The sequence below is a fragment of the Hypanus sabinus genome, chromosome 3, assembly GCF_030144855.1.
Source record: "Hypanus sabinus isolate sHypSab1 chromosome 3, sHypSab1.hap1, whole genome shotgun sequence".
NCBI lineage: Eukaryota > Metazoa > Chordata > Chondrichthyes > Myliobatiformes > Dasyatidae > Hypanus > Hypanus sabinus.
The window spans coordinates 133,132,502-133,155,882 of record NC_082708.1 but is presented as its reverse complement, the minus strand read 5'-3'; the positions used below and the strand labels follow the sequence as shown (position 1 = coordinate 133,155,882).

The window sequence follows — 23,381 nt, the reverse complement described above, 5'->3', positions numbered from 1 at the left end:
CCTCGGAGTATCAGACACCCTGAGCCAATAGGCTGGTACTGGACTTATTTCCACTTGGAATAATTTACTTATTATTTAATTAGTTACGGTTTTATATTGCTATATTTCTACACCATTCTTGGTTGGTGCGACTGTAACAAAACCCAATTTCCCTCAGGATCAATAAAGTATGTTTGTCTGTCTGACTCAGTTTGGAAGGGTAATGTCAGGCAGAGCAATGATGTCAGGAGATTTGACAGTTAGGGTCATGGCCAGGAGATTCTGTGACCATCGTAAGAGATGCCAGGACGGTGTAATGTCCAGGATGTCTGAGGGTGGCTGCTGTAGATTTACAGGAGAGAGGGTGACCAGCTCGATGCTGTGGTGCACACCTGTAGAAAGAGGGAAGAGAACCTGTGTAGTGAGTAAAGGGAGTTAGGGAAGAGGCAGATGACACGCAAGGTAATAAACTCTGGATTACTCCCAATACCACCTGCCTGTTAGGGCAGGCATAGTACAGATGAATGAGTGGTGTACGGGACAGGGTTTCAGATCTCTGGATCATTGTAATCTCTTTTGTGGAAGGTGTGACCTGTACAAAAAGGACAGGTTGAACCTGAGGAGAAACAATATCCTTCAGGCAAGTTTGCTGATGATATATTTAACATCTCTCTGGAATGCTCCATTATCCTTCCAGTGTTCAAGATGGAAGTGATCATACCAGTTACAAAAAAGGCGACAGTAACCTGCCAGAATGACTGTCATCTGGGAGTAATAACATTAACTATTATGAGATGGTTTGAGCGGCTGGTCATGAAGCCATATAAAACCTTTTTCCCAGCGACATTGAAACCTTTCCAGTTGGCTTATCACTCAAAGTGACCCACTGACGATGCCCTAACCCTACCATGTCCTAGCCCACGTGGGAAATGGGGTCTCATACACCAGAGAGCTGTTCATAGATTTCCGTTCGGCGTTCAACATCATCATACTCCACATGTCCTTGCAGGGTTCAAACACCTCCCTCTGCAGCTGGATACTGGATACAGGACCACAGTCAGTCAGTGTGGGCAGCAACGTTTCTCATCCCATTACGCTGAGCACTGGCGCTCCCCAAGGCTGTGTGCGCAGCCCACCGCTGATGCATGACTGTGTCAAAGGATCCACCTCAAACCACGTCATCAAGTTTGTGGATGGCACAACAGTGGTTGGCCTGATCAAGAACGAAGACGAGACAGAGTAAAGAGAGGAAGTGGAGTGGCTGGTGGACTGGTGTGAGAAGAACAACCTAAGCCTGAAAGTGGAGAAGACAAAGTGAATCATTGTGGACTTCAAGAGGGTGCAGACGAATTATCACACTCTGCGAATACATGGCTCCTCCGTAGAGAGAGTTAAGTGCATCAAGTTTCTGGGAGTTCACATCACGGATGATCCCACCTGGTCACTTAATATCAAATCCCTGAGCAAGAAGGCACAGCAGCGCCTCCACGATTGAGGCAAGCAAGGCACCCCCCCATCATCTCAACTGCATTTTACAAGAGCACCATTGAGAGCATCCTGACAAGCTGCATCTCCATCTGGTATGAGAGCAGCCGAGCATCGGACTGGAAGAGTTATAAAGGACTGTGAGAACAGCTGAGAGGATCATAGGGGTCTCCCTACCATCCATCAGAGACATTAACAGGAATGCTGCATATGCAGAACTCTTAGTATTATTCAGGATCCCACCCATCCATCCAGCATCCTCTTTGAGTTTCTACCATCAGGCAGCAGACAACGGTGTATAAAAACAAGAACAGTCAGGATGGGAAACAGTTTCTTCCCCCAGGCCATTGGGCTTCTGAACTCAAAGTGTTACGGGTTAATCTGTTCCAGTACAATATTTAATAATACTTTAGTTCGTTATTTATGTGTGTTTCATCTGTAGATTTTACCCTCACCCTCATAAGTAGTCATGTGTTATGTGTACTACTGTTCTTTATGCCCTGGCTCAGAGAAATGTCTCGTTTCTATCCATTATATGGTTATATACATTATATGCATGTATGTAGATAAATGACAATAATGACTTGACTTCCTAGAGCTGTTGAGGAGGGTTTAAGCTAATTTGGTAGGGGAATGGGAACTGCAGTGACAGGGTTAAGGACAGGACGGTTGGTATACAAGTCAATGCACTCTGCGGTGAGATGTGAGGAAGGGCAGGTAGATGATAGGGCAAAATTACAGTCAGTGGGATACATTGAAGTATAATCTGAAGGCAAAATCAAAAACGGTGATGAAAACAGGGCCGAAGATGTTCAATTTGAATGTACTTAGTATACAAAATAAAGTCAATGATCTTGTAGCACTGTTAGAGATCGGCAGGTATGACTTTGTGGATATCATACCATGGCTGAAAGAATATCATAACTGGGAGTTTACCATCCAAGGATAAACACTGCATTGAAAGTACAGGCAGGCATGCAGAGGCGGTGGGATGGCTCCGTTGGTAAAAAATAAAATCAAATCCTTAAAAAGAGGTGCCATAGCACCAGAGGATGTAGAATCCTTGTGGGTAGAGTTAAGAAACTGCAAGGTTAAAAAGGCGCTGATGGGAGTTACAGTATATACAGGCCTCTGATCACTAGACATGATGTAGGATATAAATTAGAACAGGAAATAGAAAAGACGTTTAATAAAGGCAATGTTACAATAGTCATAGTGGATTTCTATATGCAGGTCGATTAGGAAAATCAAAAAGACAGAATTGGTGGAATGCCTATGAGATTTTTTAGAGCAGATATAGCTGAGCCTGCTAGGGCAAAGGCAATTCTGGATTGGGTGTTGTGTAATGAACCAGATTTAATAGGGAGCCTAAGGTGAAGGAATCCTTAGGAGGTAGCAATCATAACATGAGAAAATTCACCTGCAGTTTGAGAGGGAGAAGATAAAGTCTGCTGTATTAGTATTACAGTGGGATAAATGATACAGAGGCATAGGAAAGAAGCTGGCCACAGTTCCACAGAAGGGAACACTATCAGGGATATCGGCAGAACAGTGTCTGGGGGTATTAGGAAGTCACAGGATAGATATAACCGAAAGTAGAAGAAGCATTCTAAAGGGAGGATGAGGAAACTGGCTGATAAGGGGAAGTCAAAGACAACATAAAAGCAAAAGGAAGCACATAAAATATAGCAAAAAATAGAGGAAAGTTTGGGAAGTAGTGGGAGGATTGGGAAGCTTTTAAAAACCAACAGAAGGCAACTAAAAAAAGCCATAAGGAGAGAAAATAAATATGAAGATGAGCTAGGTAAGTCGATACCAAGAGTTTTTTTCAGATACATACAGAGTAAAAGAGAGCTGAGAGTAGACATCAGACTGCTGGAAAATGATGTGGGAGAACAAAGAAATAACAGATGAACATAAGTACTTTGCGTCAGACACTAGAAGACACCAGTAGAATGCAAGACACACGAGTGTCACAGGGCAGAAGTGCGTGTACTGTAGTTATTATTACTAGGGAGAAGGTGCTTGGGAAGCTGAAAGATCTGAAGGCAGGTAAGTCACCTGGACCAGATGGAGTACACACCTGGGTTCTGAAAGAGACAGCTGGAGAGATTACGGAGCCATTAGTAATGATCTTTCAGGAATTGCTAGATTCTGGAATGGTTCCAGAGGAATGGAAAATTTCAAATGTCTCTCCACTCCTTAAGAAGTTCGGTGAGGGGGGTGGGGGGGGGGGGAGAAGGAAGCAGAACAAAGGAAACTTTGTTCTGCAGGTTAGCCTGACCACAGTGGTTAAGAAGATGTGGGAGAGTCCATTATTAGGGATGAGGTTTCGGGCACTTGGAGGAACATGATAAAGTTGGCCAAACTCAGCATGGTTTCCTCAAGGGGAAATCTTGCTTGACAAAACTGTTGGAACTCTTTGAGGAAATAAAAGACAGAATAAACAAAGGAGAGTCAGTAGATGTTATTTACTAGGATTTTCAGGAGGCCTTTGACAACCAGCTGCACATGAGGCTGCTTAGTAAGGTAAGAGCCCACAGTATTACAAGACAAAACACTCAGGTGGACTGAAGGTTGGCTGATTGACAGGAGGTAAAGAGTGGGAATAAAGGAGGGTCTATTATGATTGGCTGCCAGTGATTAATGGTGTTCCACACAGGTTGATATTGGGACTGCTTCTTTTCACATTGGGCAGTACCGTGTTGAAGCCTTAGGCGCATATGTGTGTGTATATATGGGTGTCTAAGTCTTTTCCACAGTACTGTAGTAATTTTATATATTGCACTGTACTGCTGCAAAAATAAAAAAACAAGTTCGGCAGAAGGGGTGAAGGGGCAAAGAACCGGCAGATGGAATACACTGTTAGGAAGTGTATGGTCATGCACTTCGGTAGAAGGAATAAAAACATAGGCAATTTTCTAAACAGGGAGCAAATTCAAATATCAGAGGTGCAAAAGGACTTGGAAATCCTTGCGCAGGGTTTCCTAAAGGTCGAGTCACTGGTAAGGAAGGCAAATCCAATATTAGCATTCATTTTGAGAGGACTAGAATATAAGAGCAAGGATGTAATGCTGAAGCTTTACAAGGCACTAATCAGAAATCAGATCACACTTGGGAGTATCATGAGCAGTTTTCGGCCTCTTGTCTAAGAAAAGACGTGCTAGCATTGGAAAGGGTCCAGAGGAAATTTATGAGAATGATGTTGGGAATGAAAGGGTTAACATATGAGGAGTGTTTGATGGCTCTGGGATTGTACTCACTGGAATTTAGAAGACTGGGGGGTGGTGTTCATTGAAATCTATTGAATACTGAAAGGCTTAGACAGAGTGGATGTGGAGAGGATGTTTCCTGTGGTGGGTGAATCTAGGACCAGAGGGCACAGCCACAGAATAGAGGAACATCCATTTAAAACAGAGATGAGAGGAATTTCTTTAGCCAGTGGGTGGTGAATACGTGGATTTCATTGCCACATACAACTGTGGAGGCTACGTCATTGAGAATATTTAAAGTGGAGGTTAATAGATTTGTGATTAGTCAGTGCGCCAAAGGGAGAAAGCAGGAGAATAGGGTTGATAGAGATAATTCATTGGCCATGTTGGAATAGCAGAGTAGACTCGATAGGCCAAATAGTCTTATTCTGCTCCTCTGTCTTATAGTCTAAAGGGGAAAGGAAACTGGAAATATACAATGGTAACAAAACATTTAGAAAATAATATAATTAATGATCAGAGTTAAAATGGACTGAAAGAAAGAAAGAAAAAGATATTTGGCAGATCTGGGCACTTTTTGTTGAGGTTATGCTCACAAAATAAGTAAGTTTCTAAGTGGCTTTGGTCAGCAGTTCCTCATCAGGGCCATAACCAAATTCTCCAGGCTTACAGACCTTATATGGGCTTGAAAGTTTGAATATATTAAGGAAGCTGGCCAATCACAGGATGATCAAAACAAGGCAGCTGTTCAGAGTTGCTGAACACTTCAAGTGGAAGATCTTGCGGTTACATACCAACTGATTGTTAATGAAATAGAAGACAACTTCATGGTGAAAGGAGAATGAACATTTCTGAATAATTGGGGGTGTGATGATACATTCTGTGCAATGGTTTCCAGCCTGTGTCAGTGGAATAGCAGTCAGAGCTGCAAACTATTAATCATTTTAACTGCCTGCTTTGGTAGGCAGGTTAATACAATTGCATGCCTTCAAAAACAAAGCAGTTGTCTCCTGTCTAGCCTTGGAAAGAAGCATGGACATAAATGTTAAAAGCAATTCTTACTTTTACACACAGTTATACAGAATATCTAGGCTGCAACTGGCAAGACTGGACAATATATTATCCTACTGAAAAGTGGCTTTTCATTGAAATTTTAGTTAATCCAATGGATTTTTCTGTGAAAGCTGCATAATGGACAGCCACAATAAAAAGCAGAATTAAAGGGCACCGTGGTAGCATGGTTTGTGCAACATCATTACAGCTCGAGGCATTGGAGTCCGGAGATCAATTCCAGCCAACATTTGTAAGGTGTCTGTTCGCACTCCCCATGGACTGCGTGGGTTTCCTCCAGGTGCTCCAGTTTCCTCTCACAGGCCAAAGATGTACTGGTTAGTAGGTTAATTGGTCACTGTAAACTGTCCTGTGATTATACTAGGGCGGGGGTCGGCAATCTGCGGCTCCCGAGCCATTTGTGGCTCTTTCACCTCTGTGCTGCGGCTCCCTGTGGCTTTGGGAAATAATTGGTCAGTATTTAATTAAAATGTATTTTATGTTAGTTTGTTAGCTTTTGAAATGTAATTCTAAATTTGAAGATTATGGTGATCTTGTATGATCTAAGTGTGGCGACACATTTCCTCACAATTAGCCAGCATTCCGGCTAAGGGAGATAGCCTACGGGGGTTTGTGAGTACGCGTCTTTTGCAGCATCTGCGTCCATGGGGGCTGGGTTGAGGGAGGCTTAAAAGCAAGGCTGTTTAGTTCGAATAAAGTTACCTTTGACTGCAGTCTTTATTTTAGCGCTGCGTGTAGCGCTACACCGCTACAACGTGTTTTTTATCGCTATTAATATACATCACCACTGCCAATGCCTGACACCCGCCAGTGCGCGCTTTCTTTTAATTCTTCAATCCAAGGTAGGCTACCTATGTAGTAACCTTCAACCCAACGTCTTTTTTTCGGAGTTCAAAATGTTTTTGTTGCATGCAGAAATGTAATTTCGTTTTCTCTGCAGGAGTTCATCAATTTCAAAAATGCAACACATTATAGTTTGTTTATACATAGCATAAAGGCAAAAAAAACCCGTTGTATGCAGTGTTATTTCATTTTGTGGCTCCCAGTGTTTTCTTTTCTGTGGGAAATGGGTCCATATTGGCTCTTTTAGTGGTAAACGTTGCCGACCCCTGTACTAGGGTTAAATCAGCAGCAGGGGTGGGGGGAGGTTTGCTGGGTGGAGCTGCTCAAAGGGCTGGAAGGGCTTATTCCATGCTGTATCTCTATCAATCAATAAAAAAAAATAAATCTTTAAACTCGTTTCTCAACCAACCAACCAACCAACGTCCAGACAGAAACCAAATATGTCAGTCTAGATTTGGGGCTTTCCCCTCTCCCTTTCCCTTCTCTACCAGAGACAGTGAGAGGTAGCTTTCTGTGATAAACTTCTGTAGCTTCAGACAGGGTTGAGGAGATGATCTGATGATAAGTACTTTGCCACAGCCATTCTTTCTTGCGTGATTTTGTTAAAAGAGCTGTATTGCTTAAAAAAGATGAGAGATTTCTGGTAACAGTGAAATTTCAGCCTTTTGGGATGGCACTTTGTTTGTCACATTGATGACCTCTATATAACCATGTACTGATACTGTGGACATGGACATGGACCACCACAATCTCAAGCAAGCTGTAAATCACCAAGGTGCTCTTTACTCAGCTGGAGGGACTTCATGAATTTGTTCCAGTTTGCAAAAACCCATTCCCTACACATTAACTCTACAGGCAAAGGATCAATTTTCTTAACATGTTGTAATATTAGTGTCTCAGAATGTTTAGACTATCAGGTAAAACCTGTCTTGTCCCGGAGAGAAACACAGCCGTGAATGTCAAAAGCAATCCTTACATCAATTGAGAACATCAATTGATCCACCAGACAGCAGATCTTCTTCTAAATTGCAAAATCATGTCGTACTACAAAATCACAGATACTTTTTCCTGTGATTTTCTGTACACAGCCATAGATGAGAAGAAACGTGCAGATAAAGAACTTCAACTTTCAATAAATTACTCAATGCATGGAGGTCCAATGCATCATTCCAAGTACTATAGGCCCATGCAATGCTCAGGACAGGGTTGGATAATTACTGTGATTACATGGCTCTCAGTAACAAGTACCTTCATTTGACACCTGGATACATATATATATAGTTTTTATTCAGGGTTAGAGGGCAATGTTAATGGAATAAACATTCCAGGGCATGTTTTGAATGGAGCAGAAAACAATGCAAAAAAGGCAGGTAGTGAACATTGTCGTTGGGAGTGAAAGAGAGCGGTAGAATCCGAGCGTAAGACAACTGCATATTAATTGGAATTAGAATTGGTTTATTATTGCTGCATGTATCAAGGTACAGTGAAAAGCTTCAACATTTATTACACAGTGCGTTTGGATAGTACAAGGTAAAACAGTAAGATAATGCAGAATAAACAGTAACAGCTACAGGGAAAATGTAGTGCAGGTAAGGCTTACCTTGGAACTGGTTGACCGGTTGTACAGGATATGGATTCCTCTGCTGATCTTTGCACTGTGGGTGTGGTCTGGGCAGATGCCGTTGCATCTGTTCATGTTGTTGCTGTAGTTGCTGTTGCTAATGGGAGGAAAGCATACCCATTGATTTTGAATAAACAATTGCAGTCAGAGCAGTCATTGCAACCTCCTTAAATTTTTGAAAAGCTTTTTCTATCAACCCACTGAAAAAGTTACCTTGATTTTTATTCCCCCTTTTTGGCTTTCCCAAAATCATTTGCTTATTTAATCCAACTAAAGCAATAGGAAAACAGGAGAAAATAAATGTTAGATCATTGATGTAGGAAATTAACCTACAGCTTTAAACTTAAGGTGAAATTCACTGAGAAATGACATTCCTATTGTATAACTTATCTACATTTGTTTAATGCAAGTGAGACCTCAATTAAACAAATGTGGAAGTTCCAGAGCTACTTCTTCAACTGGTATCCAATATTAACTCACCCCTTCAAAGGTCCTAGTTTGTAATGTTTACTGGTACTTTTAGTGAAGTTAACTTGAAGTAAATTGTATAAACTGCAGATGCTTTATAGGCCTGAAATTGATTAAAATTTTTCTCAAATGCGCAACGTATCCAGAGATATGGTAGAAAGAATTGAAAGTGTCAATCCTCTCGGAGTGCTACAGACCACTGAACTGATTTACATCTGAAGACTATGAGAATCACTGTGAAACTTGCAAACATTTTCTCTTCACAGCCTGAAAGTGCCTCAGAAACTGGTATAAAAGTACAACTGATGACTGAGCTCCATGCATGAATTACAGCAGTGAGAACTGTGAGCTAATTGACAAACAACCTCTCATTTGCCCACCTGCACCCAATATTCATGGACACTGCAGAGTTACGAGGAGCAGGAGTTCCATCCTAGGACATGATGGCAAAAAGTAGCCCCTTCCTCATTGCCCAAGAAAACTGCTGAGAGTGGGCAAACCTAGTACTGAAAGTTCTCAATCAGCTAATCAGTGGTGTAATGCATGACTAGAGCTGAATTTACAATGAACCCACAATTCTTCTTGAGCAGTGTCCAATCACCAATTATTTCCACTATTGCTCAAAAATTATTTGGGTGATTACATTGATAAATACACTTCTCTACAGGTGTTTAATTTAGATCAAATGTATGTTTTGAAATCCCCTTCATAACAATAGGGTGGACATTGACTTTGCCTCTACTACAATACTGCAGCTGACTTCTCTTTCTAATGCGTTGACTGTAACCTTTATTTACTCCCCTGTCACCACCATACCTGAGCATTTCAAAGACACCACCAGCTTTTAGTGTTCCCCTCCATAAATATCAGCTTTTTCAAAATTTTTCCCATACCGATCTCACATTGTCCTATCCTCGTCCATCATTCTTCTCGCCATTTTACATTATATTTAACATTTCTTCCACTTTTTTGCTTCCCTTCATGATTCTATGCCCCCATATTGGCAATCTACCCTAATCCTTCAATCCATGGGTGCTAAGGCCTTTCTTTGCTCTGCCTTGAGGCCCCTCCATTGCTCAGGGTCAACCATCGAAGTTGTGTCCCAGCAGTCTATATGATACGCAAGCCAGCGTTGTACGATACGGAGAGCAAGCTGTTGCCAATGTAGCAGGCTCCCTCTCTCCACACAGCTGATGAATCCAAAGGAATGTCTGAGACCGATACAGTTTGTACCAGCAGCGTCACAGGAGTTGCCAATCAATGTCAGACTGCTTTAGAGACTCCAGCTCTGGATTTTTCTTGAGGTTTACTCCTGAAGCCTACCCCATGAGTGAGTGTAGCTGCAAGGCGGTGGAGGTTTGAAATCAGGGTTTTTCTTCTCCTAGATGAGCTGCCGATCACGGCTGATGAGTCCCAGCCCCCCAAAATTTGCTCCACCATCAATAGCTGAAACTTCAGCTGCCCACCCTCTGTTCTAGAACAGCTCCCTGTTGTTAACCCCCTCATGAAACACCCAACTTTTTTTTTAAACAAAGGTTCAGTTCTCAGAACATTTCTCCCTTATTTCAGCAATTTTTGTTTTGACTTTACATGCATATAAAGCCAGTGAAGTGAACAGGCTCTTGTCACCTCAGTGATAACAGCAATTTGAATTCATTTGGAGCACCTTTGCCACAGGAAAGCATCCCACGGACAACATGGAAACAAACTGCACTGTTATTAGGTTATTAATGTAAGCTAGTGAAAACTAAAGATTCCAAATACAGCTACAATAAATGACTAGAATATTGTCATTAGCCTGAGAACAGAAAATAGAACAACTGCCTCACCCTACTTGGTCAGGACAGTACACTTACATTCCACCCGATTTGAACAACAATTCGGATTGATGAAGAAAGAGAGAGATTCATTTGCAGCAATAATTTAGCTCTGGCCAGAATTTACAGCCTCTAGTCAGCTCAATCCCTTGCATTAACAGGACTTACTGCACCATCGAATCTCCACATCTGTGGTCTAAACAAACCATGCCCACAACTTTAGCAAGACCTTTTTGTATAGGGTGTGTTTTCTTTAAAAGCTGGTTTCCCCAACATGAAAGCATCAAATACTTTTGTTTACATATTCCATGCAGAATGAATGACTTTTAATCTTGGCAAGTTGGCTTCATCTGGAGACTATAAGTGGACCAAATAGTGAGGCAGCGTGAACAGGTTTGGTGCCATCTAAAGCAACTTGCAGATAGGTGAGACGCGGTGAGAATTGATCATCCCTATCAAAAACAAGTGGAGCCCACACTTCTGACTGGGTTTGTTTTTCACAGCATAGTTCTGGATGTTACGGTGTAGTATTAGAAAAGACCATACATGTAGATCAGGTGCCCTAGTTAGTTTTCACGTAAGATCAAAATAAATTTGAAAATCAAATGCTGAATGTTTGTATCCCTAAGTTTAGAACTTGTATTTTTACCCAATTGTGTCTTGGGTGGGAATTTTTGATATAATGACTTTGGAGCTCAGAGTCTGCTTTTTAAGCAAAAGCAAGAGCAGGCTCATGGACTGGATGGGTGTGGTGCTACAGGCCACATATCCACTGAACCCTCACCTTCGTGGCCATTCAACTCTTACCAAACTTGCATCCTGAGTGCTTGCAAAGTATCTGAAGCAGGCAGAATGCTTGAAACACGGACGACACTGGTCACTAGACAGCTACCACTTTACAACTCTGCCTCAATCGCCCAAGGACACAGACAGCAGTGCGTTAATCTGGGATTGACCTCGGATATGTCCTTGTTCACATTGCTGACTATCACTAGAACTTCAGAGGTCATTTAAGATATGGAGGGGCAAGCCTATGCTTGGTGGTGGAAGGGTGGGGGGCACTTCAAAACAGTGAGTGGTTTGTAGAAAAGTGCAAATGATGATGTTTCAGTATTTGGGTCAGGATCACTGGACCCGGTGTCCTTTTGTTTCTTAATATACCGAAAAAAGTCAAGGAAAGAGCCAACTTTTAAGAGGAGATTTGTGTGACAGGTAATGAAATAGCTGAACAGCAAGTGCCAGCCAAGTCCCAGAACTGTATTATATCAGAGAACAGGGAAGAAATCAATTGATTTGAAAGTTGAGAGCACAGATGCAGCTCTCCATCCTGGTCACATTCAGTGCTCCTGCAAAGTATTGATCACCAAGGCTCATAAACTGCTACAATGTGCTATCCACTTTATATTAGTTAGGTTCACGATGCAGCTAGCTGGCATGGAAGTGGCACCAGTAAAAGCTTGAGAGATGCCCACCTACAGTATGACTTTCATTTGGTTCAAACCTTGGCCTGTGCTATTTGGCGGGTGCACCCTTGCACCCCTGGCCTTAGGGAGCTAGCACCTCTACTGAACAGGCCAGCCATGTCCTTTCTGGGGCAGCTTGCTCACTTTTAGGCCCCCTGGACACTAAGCTCTCACCGCAAGTAGCTATTTGTATACGACAGCGGCTACATCTCGGCGCAACGCTGCTTTGAAAGCAGGGTATACCAGGTGAGGGTATGCCTGTCCTAGCATGCAAAGTCATCTCCGGTGGATTGGGCAGATGAGATCTGCAGTGAGATCCAATGGCTAGGAAGGTGGCACTGCAGCACTCTGTGGAGAATGAAGGGTATGACAAGGGAGAGAAGACATCACGGTTATCTACTGCAACCAAGGAAGACTCCAGTTTGTGGTGCTTGTTCGTACCACAGGACCTGGACTTCTGAGTCGAGAGAGTGGAACTTCACCAGTGCAATAGGTTTTCCACTTCCAAAGCTCTCCTGTACAAGTTTCCCATCATTGTTGGGTATGCTGGATATCTACCATGTATTTTATGTATATGTAATATATGTATACCAATCCAGGCGCATGATTTTATCCAGTGACCTCTGCTGGCAAGTTAAATGTGAGGTTAGCTGAGAGTTGCTACCATCCTCCTTGAGCGGACTTGGACTTGGACTTGGACTTGTTAGATGCCTTGGTCTCCATGCGGAGATCTGCCCGAGCACTGTATCGACAGACCTGCACAAGTCTTGGCTTCATAGTGAGGAGGAAGGCAAAAAAGGTCAGACTTCAGGGATGAAAGAAAAAGAGATTTTAAATCCTTGGCTAGAAAAGAGTAAATGAGGGGACTACAGGACTCCTTAAGTACTGAGACAGGTCATATGTGATATTTTTCCTTGGTTCTAATACAGTCCCAATTAATGTGCAACAGGAGGTAAAACTTGGACATTTACAGTGTTTATGTTCTAAGTGTTGAAGCTGCCATTTAAAGTACTGAGGTGAGAATTGCAGAAACAGTAAAACACATTGTGATTAGGTTCAGGCCTACAGAACTGGATTACAGCCCAGGATAAGTGGGTGGACAGGAGGACACATGAGGGGAAGGGATTCCATTGCAGCTGAGAATCACAAAACCAAGGTAACTGAACATCAAAGACCAATAAGAAGTAACACAAAACCAGAGAAGGACAAGCATATCACTTCAGTACTGTACCTGAGATGAGGGAGAAATGAGATAGTTGGACTGCTGTCTGAGGAGAAACTATGTTGACTGGGTTTGTATATGCCTACTGTATAGAATCAGATGTAACATAATTGAAACTAATAAAATTCCTACAAAGCTGGACAGACCGGATAAGAGGAAGATTTTCCCTTGGCTAGTGGGTTGATAACAAGGAGTCACAGCCTCAGGATATAGGGTTAGACAATGACAATTAAGATGAAAAATTTCTTCACCTGGAGGGTGATGAATCGGTGGAATTAGCTAAGTCACTGAACACAGTTAAGGAGGTAATTACATTTCTCGTTGCAAAAGCTATTGAGATGTTGGAAGAACATTAATATTGTATTGAGATAAGAAATAACCATGATTGTACTGAGTGTCAGTACAGGCTCAAAGGGCTGAATGGCCTAGTCCTGTTCCTATATTTTTTAAGTTGTTATGAAATGGAGACGAAAAAAAGAAGATAAATTTTTTAAAAAAGTTACATGTACTCAGATAGGGCACCTGTGACACTGATCGTAATGAGAATATAATGAAATCAGGGCAAATTCACAAGGGTCTCATCCAATTAGACTAGTTTTGGATTTAGTAGGGGAACTTTGAGGTATGAGAGGGATCCTGGTTGCAGTCACTATCTATAATAAATATTTACCTGCTCTGCCAGAAACTGCTGCTGTCTTTGCTCCCTGAATAACTGCTGCTTCTGCTGCTCCATCATGTGAATCTGATGCATTCTCTGTCTCTCCTGCTCCATCAACTGTTTCATCATGACAGCCTGCTGCTGGTTTCCAAGGTAACCAGGGCCTCCAGGGTTACCAGTCATGGAGCTGGGCACTGGGGCCCCAGTGCCAGGACCTGGGACCGGGGGCTGGATGGATCCTGCCGGCCGAGAAGATCCCACTGGATTCTGATCCTGTGCAGAGAAAAGGACTGACTTAGTGCTCAAAAACATACAGGATATAACAACAGCCACAAACAGGATACTATCTGTAAAATGAACAGATCAGCAATAACCTCATCCAAACAATTCATGCTTTGCTTCTGAAATGTTAACAAGAGTGTTATGCTTCATAACTCCAAAACTAGTTGGAAGAAAAACATGGGAGAGCTGGGGTTAACTCATGGACTTCATTTTTACTTTAAGCAGGGCATGCACTGATGAAATGGTAACGTCATGATGTTTGCAATTTATTTATTTTAACACATAACCCATAATGAATTATTTAAACAAACAAAGAATGCTTTAACAAACTACACAATTGCAATATTACTCAAATCTTATTGAAATATTAAATACACAACGCTCCTCCCTGCTTAGCTACAAACTCCAACTCAATATAGAATGCATCTTAACTTGCATATAATATCCATAACATAGTTAATTTTAAATTTCCCCATTCACGCGTAAAGATTTAATCGGTGTGGAGTCTTTCTTACTCTTGTGGGATAATGTCTTTCCTGACAAGGGGATCACTCTGCTTAACATGTGAAACTTGTGGCCGTGAAACAATCTCAGATTCTGGGGCCTCTGCGTGTTGGTTGTAGGAATTGACTCTGGGACTGCAGAAGGTGTTTCTGACAGCTCTGGACGCCTTTCTCCTCTAACAATTGACTCTGCTCTCACAAACTGGTCAATGTGTCATCTCCAGATGATGTAAGATGGACTCTCCACTGTGTAGAAGAGTGGCCCATTTCTGTCCTTAATCTTCCCAAGTACCCACTCTTGGTCACCTCTATAGCACTTCACCTGGACTGCTTGTCCAAGAGTGAAACATCAAACCTTCTTGTTTGAGTAGTTTTTTGTCTCAGCTGTTTGTCCTGCACACTCCTGAGATTGGGTACAAGGAGATCCAAGCATGAATGCAAGTGATGAGCAAGGAACAGTATAGCTGGTGAGTTGTTTGTTGTGGAGGGTGCTGCTCTGTGATACGCAAGGTGCAAATTGGCCTAATTCTGATTCAGTGTCAGTAGTGTTTTAATGAAATTGCTCACAAAGCATTATTTAGACTCTAAACAAACCTTTTCGCCAAGCTATTTGTAGCTGGGTTGCTCAGTGCAAGTGTAATATGTCTTATTCCATTCACTTCTAGGAATGACTGAAACTCATCTACAACAAACTGTGATCCAATGTCACTGATTAACTGTTCTGGAACACCAGTCCTTGAGAAGAGCCTTTTCAACACGTCAACAATGTGTAAAGCTGTAGTGAAGATAATTTGGGAACATTTCTGGCCATTTTGTAGCTGCATCCACTACTACCGGGAAATTTGTGCCCATGAATGGTCCCGCAGACTCCACATGAATTCTCTGCCAGGGCAAAGTAGGCCATCCCCAAAAAATGCACGGCAAGCTGCTTGAGCTGCTGATCTATGCCAGACCACCAGACAAAACTTCAAGCCAGCGCTTTCATTTTGACCCCAAGATTCATGTAGAGCCTCCAACACTTTGCCTCTCAGCTTGGATGTTACAACAACCCTCAATCCCCACATAAGACAATCTCTGTCAAGGGCAAGTTCATCCCAGCACTCAAAGAAATGGGGAGACTGGAGTTTCTGCTGCACATTCCAACCACTTCGTGAGGCCATGTAGAACTGATAGAGAGTGGTGTCTTTTCTGCTTTCCCTGAAGATCATCTCTGCCATAATAGGGAGTCTTTCAATTTGCATTAGGGAGAATATGTCCAGAAGAGTGTCTTCTTTTGTAAATATTTCAGTTATCTAATTTTCCAGAGGTAAACAAGAACAATCCATCAGCATTTCCATGATGTTGTCACATTGCCTTGTCTACTTTCCTGATCTATAGGAACGTGTTCCAGGGGTAGAGCACAGTAGCCAGGTTTGACAGGAACCGTTATAGCAACTGACAAATTCCAAAAAGGACTGCAACTGTGACATATCGTGTACTTTGGGGCATCTACCACTGCTTGAATTTTCTCAGCACACTTGTGTAGTTCATGTGTGTTAATGGTGTGATCACAGTAAGTGATGCTTGGTTTAAAGAATCCACACTTGTTGCATCATGCTTTGAACCCATGATCTTCTAATCTTTTTAACACTGTCTTGAGATTTTGGAAATGCTCCTTGTCATCCCTACTGGTAATAATGTTGTTCTCCAGGTAACATTGAATACCTGGGCAGCCTTGCAGCATCTGGTTCATAGCTTTCCACCAGAGTGCAGGTGCAGATGCTACCCCCAAAATAAGTCTATAATAGCAACAAAGCCCTTTTTGAGTGTTTATGGTGAGAAACACTTTGGATTATTTTTCCACTTCCATCACTGGGTAAGCTTAAGTCTACTTTGATGAAGTGTTTTCCTCCAGAAACACTTACAAAGATAACCTCTATCCTGGGCAGAGGGTATTGATTTATTTTCAGTACTGGGTTGATGGTTAACTTCAAAACACCACAGTTCCTGAAAGACCCATTCTTCTTTGCTATTGGGACCACTGGCATTACCTATGGGCTCCACTCAACCTTGGAAAGAATTCCTTCAGTCTCCATGTGATCCAGCTCACTGGCTGCTTTATCACAGGAACCGGATGGGCTTTGTAAAATCTGAGTGTGCCATTTTCATTTAACACAATTTTACACTTGATAGGTTTGAGTTTTCTGGTGACATCTTTGAGCACCGCTGTGGCCTCATCCAGTAACCTTCTTAATTCACTTTCAGTTGACTTTATTGTAGGGGATGTGACATGTAAATAATGGCTGGATAACCAATCAAGTTGTAGTTGTATCAGCCAATCACACCCCTAGAATGCTGGTCCATCTTTTATTTAACCACATACAAGCCTAATGTGGCTTGTTTGTTCTGTATTTCACTGTTACGAATGTAATTCCCATAGGAGTTATCTTTTCTCCAGTATAAGTTCTTAGTCACATATCTGGAAGCTTTAGTTCAGTATCTTGGAATTACCATTTAGACTCATTTTTGTGGAATGACTGAAACAGCTGAGCCAATATCCAATTCCATTTTAACTAATTTGCCATTCACTTCTGGTGTAAGCCATATTGCTTGTCTGTCATTAGTATTCACATTTTTAATTCAGGGTTACCAGTCCTATGTCATTTTTGATCAACAGCATGAAGATTGGTGCTCTTTTTGAAACAGCAACATGTCTTTTTATCTTTTTCTCTTCCCTGTGAAGTCCATTTATTTTGTCTACCTGATGTGCTGTTTGTATGTGTCCTGCTTTGTTGTAATTTCTACAAGTTTCAACTTCCCTGCCACAATGGTAACATAGTTTGTTCAGCCAGGCCGGTTTCGATTTAGAGACTGCAATTTTGTTCACGCTCATTTTCATTCCTGACTGCAACACAAGTGTGCCTCTGTCTTCTGTTTCCATTGATATAGCAATTTCAACTGTTCTTTTAAAGGTAAGTTGTGCTTCAGTTAGGAACCATTTTTGAAAGCTTTCTTTTAAGATTTCACAAACTAAATGGTCTCTCAGTGTATCATTAATTCCATTACTGAACTGACAACGATTCAAACAATTTCTTCAATTCAGCCATGTACATGGAAATGAACTCCCCTCATTTTGATTCCGCTTATAAAACCTAAAACATTCTGCTTTCAACATTGATTTTGGCTCTAAATGTTCCTGTATTACTTTTACAATTTTAGCAAAACTCATTTTGGCTGGTTTGCTTGGAGCAGTTAAACTTCTAAGCAAACTATATCCCTTTAAACCCAAAACACTCAGCAGAACTGCCACTCGCTTTTCCTTGGTTATTTAATTTGCTTCAAAATACTGGTTGATTTGCTCAGTATACAATATCCAGTTATCTTCTATGCAAGTGAACACATCTATCTTTCCAATGTAGCCAGCCATTTCTGCTTTTTTTAAAAAAATATATGATTATTATCACACAGTACTCACTATTTAAGAACCTATGAATTCGACCATTTTCTGCATTTTTTTTAGCTTGACTATCTTCTCTCCCGCCTCCCCTTTTGAAGAGACATGGGCTGTACAGCTTTATTTTTTAACTTGAACATTTCCACAGCGCTTTTTTTAAAACTCAAATGCCTCGCTGCACTTCCACAGACAGGTAGTTGTCTTGGGTTCATTTTAAGAATACCCCATCACCTCCTCTAGGTTCAGTAACTCCAAAACTAATCAGAAGAGAAACATGGGAGAGTCGGGGATAAATTATGTATTTTGATTTTACTTTAAATGAGGCACGCACTTATGAACTGATAGCGTCATGACATTTGCAATTCATTTATTTTTCCATATTACCCATAATGAATTATTTGAACAAACAAAGAACATTTAATCAAACAATATATATACAATATTATTCAAATGTTACTAAATATTATATACACAACAGGATAGCCTGATCCCAAGACCTCATGAAACGGGGCTATTCAGCTTGTTATAAAGAGGTAAGTATTTATTTTCTTATAATATCTTCCCATCCAGTCTGACTCAAGTGAAGAAATCAAGTGAGAGGATTGTGATTGAGAAGCGGGAGTCCAGATTATATGAACTATAGCTTATTTGCAAAGTGAAGCAACCAGTAGCCACTGTCCAGCCAGATTAAACTATATAACATGGCTCACATGAGAGCATATACTTCATCAGTGTATACTACAAAACCCAGGGGATTTGCAGCTATTGCTTTATTTCAGATTTTAAACAACCAGTGACTTTCCTGTACTTCACATAAGGCATTATGCAGTTGCATTCTCAACTGAAGATTAATTTTGCCTGGCTTTGATACAGTAAAATGTTATGTCTCTCCTGCCACTAGTATAATATCACCAATCGCCAAGCAGATCTGTAGTATACCACAGTCTTACTGGCTTGTTTATTACACTTACACATTAAGACATTATTTAGTAAACTGAAAGGCTGACATTCTAAGAGTCACAGCATTAAAAAAAACATACACAGCTAAAAGAATGGTTCTTTATCAGAAGAAAGCAGGCACTTGTTTCAAAGGATAATTACAACCTTCAGTTTTGATAATTGTATGCATGAATTTACAAAGGCAGTATCTCAAATATTAATATTTACATACATCACAAAGCAGCTAGTAATATAATATATTTTTAACATTCTAAGGGCTACAGATCAGTTGGAGGAAGAAGTATTTTTTAAAAAATCGATTTATTTTTACATTTATTTCAGCACTCTTAATTTTTTCATATTAGGCTTCTTCTGAGACTGCTGGTTCATAATCATATCAACAGCTCAGGTCCATGGAGACAGAAAAAAAGCCCTACTGTACTGTGCCCAGGTGTCAATGCTTTGAGAGCCCAAGCAGTAATAAGTGGCAGGCTATTTGACTCTGTGCATGCTCAGGTGATTTTATTCTGGAGATGTGCACATCATTAGCTAGGCTGCTCTTATTGCTTACTCCTTAATTGCCTGAGAAACTGGTGCTGGAGGCTTCTATTGCAATTGTGTTCTTTTTACAAGCTGAACTTGCTAAGAGAAAAGAGAGAGAGAGAGAGAGAGAGAGAGGAAAAAGAGAGGAGAGAAAGGAAAGAGGAGAGAGAAGAGAGGAGAGAGAGGGGAGAGAGGTAAGAGTGGGGATAGAGGAGAGAGAGAAAGAAGGCTTTGCAAATTTTCTTCTAAAAATATTCATGAATAACATATAGTAGGTACAAAACTTAAAAAGACCTCAGACTTGTTCAAACACACAATTGAAGACAAGCCCGCACGACCTAACTTGAACTTAACGGAAGAGATTCTTAGACCCACACTGTATGCCGCTGAAGACTCTGTGCACATAAATAATGTGGAGTCCTTTGTGAAGGTTACAGTCTAGAAATTCAATCTTGCGATCATGTTTTCTTTTACGTACTATGGAAATAAATTATGATGTAAAAGTGATCGCGAAACAGGACTGGGACTAAGTCAGTCAGACAAGTTGTTCAGCATGGATAAACCGGGCTGAAAGGCTTGCTCCTGTGGTGTTTAGTTCTATGACATTATTGGACCATACAGGCTGCAAGGAAATACTGTTGCCATGATAAGAAAAGCTAATAGAGATTGTAGGCCCAGTTCTGGACCACCCAAAATGATGCAGCATGATGTGCTGTATACATTAATGAATTATATTTCGACTTTCTTCAGGTGAGACCTTCTATTTTCTTTCGAGGGCTGGAATGGTGGGGGTGGGGGGAGATTGTTTCTGGCACTCAGTTCTTTGTACAGGTGTCTATCTTAGGTGTCTCTCTCTAACACAGTGGTATCAAGAAAACAACCTCTCCAACAAGAAACATAGAACACCTACAGCACAATACAGGCCCTCTGGTCCACAAAGCTGTGCCAAACATGTCCTTACCTTGGAACTACCTAGGCTTACCCATAGCCCTCTATTCTTCTAAGCTCCATGTACCTATCCAGGAGTCTCTTAAAAGACCCGATTGTTTCCGCCTCCCCCACTGCTGCTGGCAGCCCAGTCCATGCACTCACCACTCTCTGCGTAAAAAAAACTTACCCCTGACATCTCCTCTGTACCTACTTCCAAGCATCTTAAAACTGAGCCCTCATTTCAGCCCTGGGAAAAACCCTCTGATTATCCATACAATCAGTGCCTCTCATTATCTTGTACACCCCTATCAGGTCACCTCTCAACCTCTGTCGCTCCGAGGAGAAAAGGCTGAGTTCACTCAACCTATTCTCATAAGGCATGCTCCCCAATCCAGGCAACATCCTTGTAAATTTCCTCTGCACCCTTTCTATGGTTTCCACGTCCTTCCTGTAGTGAGGCACCAGAATTGAGCACAGTACTCCAAGTGAGGTCTCTCTGTCCCACTCCTTGCCTGTTCTCTATCTCCATCTGGTGCTCCCCTCCCCCTTTCTTTCTCCCTAGGCCTCCCGTCCCATGATACTTTCCCTTCTCCAGCTGTATATCCCTTTTGTCAATCAACTTTCCAGCTCTTAGCTTCATCCCTCCCCCTCCTGTCTTCTCCTATCATTTCGGATCTCCCCCTCCCACTTTCAAATCTCTTACTATCTCTTCTTTCAGTTAGTCCTGACGAAAGGTCTCGGCCCAAAATGTCAACTGTACTTTTTCCTATAGATGCTGCCTGGCCTGCTGTGTACCACCAGCATTTTGTGTGTGGTTCTTCAACTTTTACAAGCATTTAATTCTCACATTTAATTAGAAGTCGTCTTCTATGTTTCATTTCTCCTAACATCATGAATGGCAGTGAAGCTTCACTCCCTGATGAGCTCAATGCCTTTTATGCGCACTTTGAAAGGGAGAATAAAACTACAGCTACATGGATCCCAGCAGCATCCGCTCTGGTGACCCTGTGATCTCTGACTCTGAGGCCAACATCAGGCTGCCTTTCAAGAGGGTGACCCCTGGTAGGGTTCGGAAAACCTGTGCCAACCAACAGGCAGGGGTGTTCAAAGACATTTTCAATCTCTCCTTATTATAGTTGAAAGTTTCCATCTGCTTCAAAAGGGTAACAATTATACCCGTATCCAAGAAAAGCAGGGCGAGCTGCCTTAATGACTATCGTCCAGTAGCAACTACAGTGCTTTGAGATGTTAGTTATGGATAGAATTTTCTAAATGGTGAGAAAATACTAAAATATGAGGCACAAGAGATTTGGGAGTCCTTGTACAGGAGTCTCTAAAGGTTAATTTGCAGATTGAGTCTTGGTAGGAAGGCAAATGTGATGTTAGCATTCATTTCAAGTGGTCTAGAATATAAAAGCAAGTACGTAATGTTGAAACTTTATAAAGCACTAGTGAGGCCTCACTTGGATTGTGACCAGTTTTGGGCCCCTTATCTTAGAAAGGATGTGCTGAAGCTGGAGAAGGTTCAAAGGAGATTCACGAAAATGATTCCAGGATTAAACGGCTTATCATATGAACAGCAGTTAATGGCTCTGGGTCTGTAATAACTGGAATTTAGAAGAATGAGGGTGACTACTTGATAAGAGTGGATGTGGAGAGGATGTTTCCTATGGTGGGAGTGTCGAAGGCCAGAGGACACTGAGGAATGGAGATGAGGAGGAATTTCTTTAGCCAGAGAGTGGTGAATCGGTAGAATTTGTTGCCACAGTTAGCTGTGGAGGCCAAGCCTTTATGTATATTTAAACAGAGGCTGACAGGATCTTGATTGGTCAAGGCATGAAGGGATATAGGGGGAAAGCAAGAGATTCGGACTGAGAGGAAAAATGGATCAGCCATAATGAAATGGCAGCACAGACTCGATGGGCCAAATGGCCTAATTCTGTTCTATCTTATAGTTGTATAGAATTAGCTCCTGTCTCAGCAAGGATTTGGATCCATTGCAATTTGCCTATCACCACAATAGGTCTAAGGTGGGCATGATCTCATTGGCTCGTCACATGGCCTTGGATCACCTATGTCAGGGTTCTGATTACTGACTACAGCTCAGCATGTAACACCATCATTCCTACAGTTCTGATCGAAAAGATCTGGAACTTGGGCCTCTGTGCCTCCCTCTGTAACTGGACCCATGACTTCCGAACCAGTGGACCACAATCCATGCAGACCAGAAACAACATTCCCACCTCACTGACAATCAACGCTGGTACGACGATACAACAGCTGTTGGCAGAATTTCCGAGGGTGACAAGAGGGCATACATTGCATTCAACGTCAGTAAGACCAAAGGACTGATTGTTGACTTCAGAAAGGGTAAAATGTGAGAAAACGCACCAGTCCTCATAGAAGGATCATAAGTGGAGAGAGTGAGAAATTTCTAATTCCTGGGTTCCAATATCTCTGGACCCAACATATTGATACAGCTCCAAAGAAGGCACACCAGAGGCTATATTTCATTAGGGGTTTGAGAATATTTGGTATGTCTCCAAAAACAGTCAATAATATCTAGATGTACCACAGAGAGCTTTCTAACTGGCTGCAACACTGTCTAGCATGGTGGTGGGGAGTGAAAGATTGAAGTAAGCTGCACAGAGTTGTAAAATTAATCAGCTCCATCATGAGCACTATCCTCCATAGTATCCAAGACATCTTCAAGGAGTGGTGCCTCAAAAAGGCAGCGTCCATCACTTAAGACCCCCATCACCCAGCATGCCCTGTTCAAGTCAAGTCAAGTCACTTCTATTGTCATTTCAACCATAACTGCAGGTGCAGTACATAGTAAAAGTCAGACAATGTTTTTTCAGGACCGTGGTGTTACATGACACAGTACAAAAACTAGACTGAACTACTTAAAA

General features: G+C 41.7%; 1 protein-coding gene across 2 annotated transcripts in view; it reads right to left on the bottom strand.

Moving 5' to 3' along the window:
* maml3 (mastermind-like transcriptional coactivator 3) overlaps positions 1-23,381 on the bottom strand; it is a 505,475-nt gene that overhangs the window by 22,500 nt on the left and 459,594 nt on the right. For both annotated transcript variants that reach the window (XM_059965173.1, XM_059965172.1), the window contains exons 3-4: positions 13,852-14,112; positions 8,191-8,308 (exon numbers count right to left, since the gene is read on the bottom strand). In XM_059965173.1, the coding sequence (XP_059821156.1) occupies positions 8,191-8,308; positions 13,852-14,112 (379 nt within the window). The remainder of the gene's footprint in view (positions 1-8,190; positions 8,309-13,851; positions 14,113-23,381) is intronic.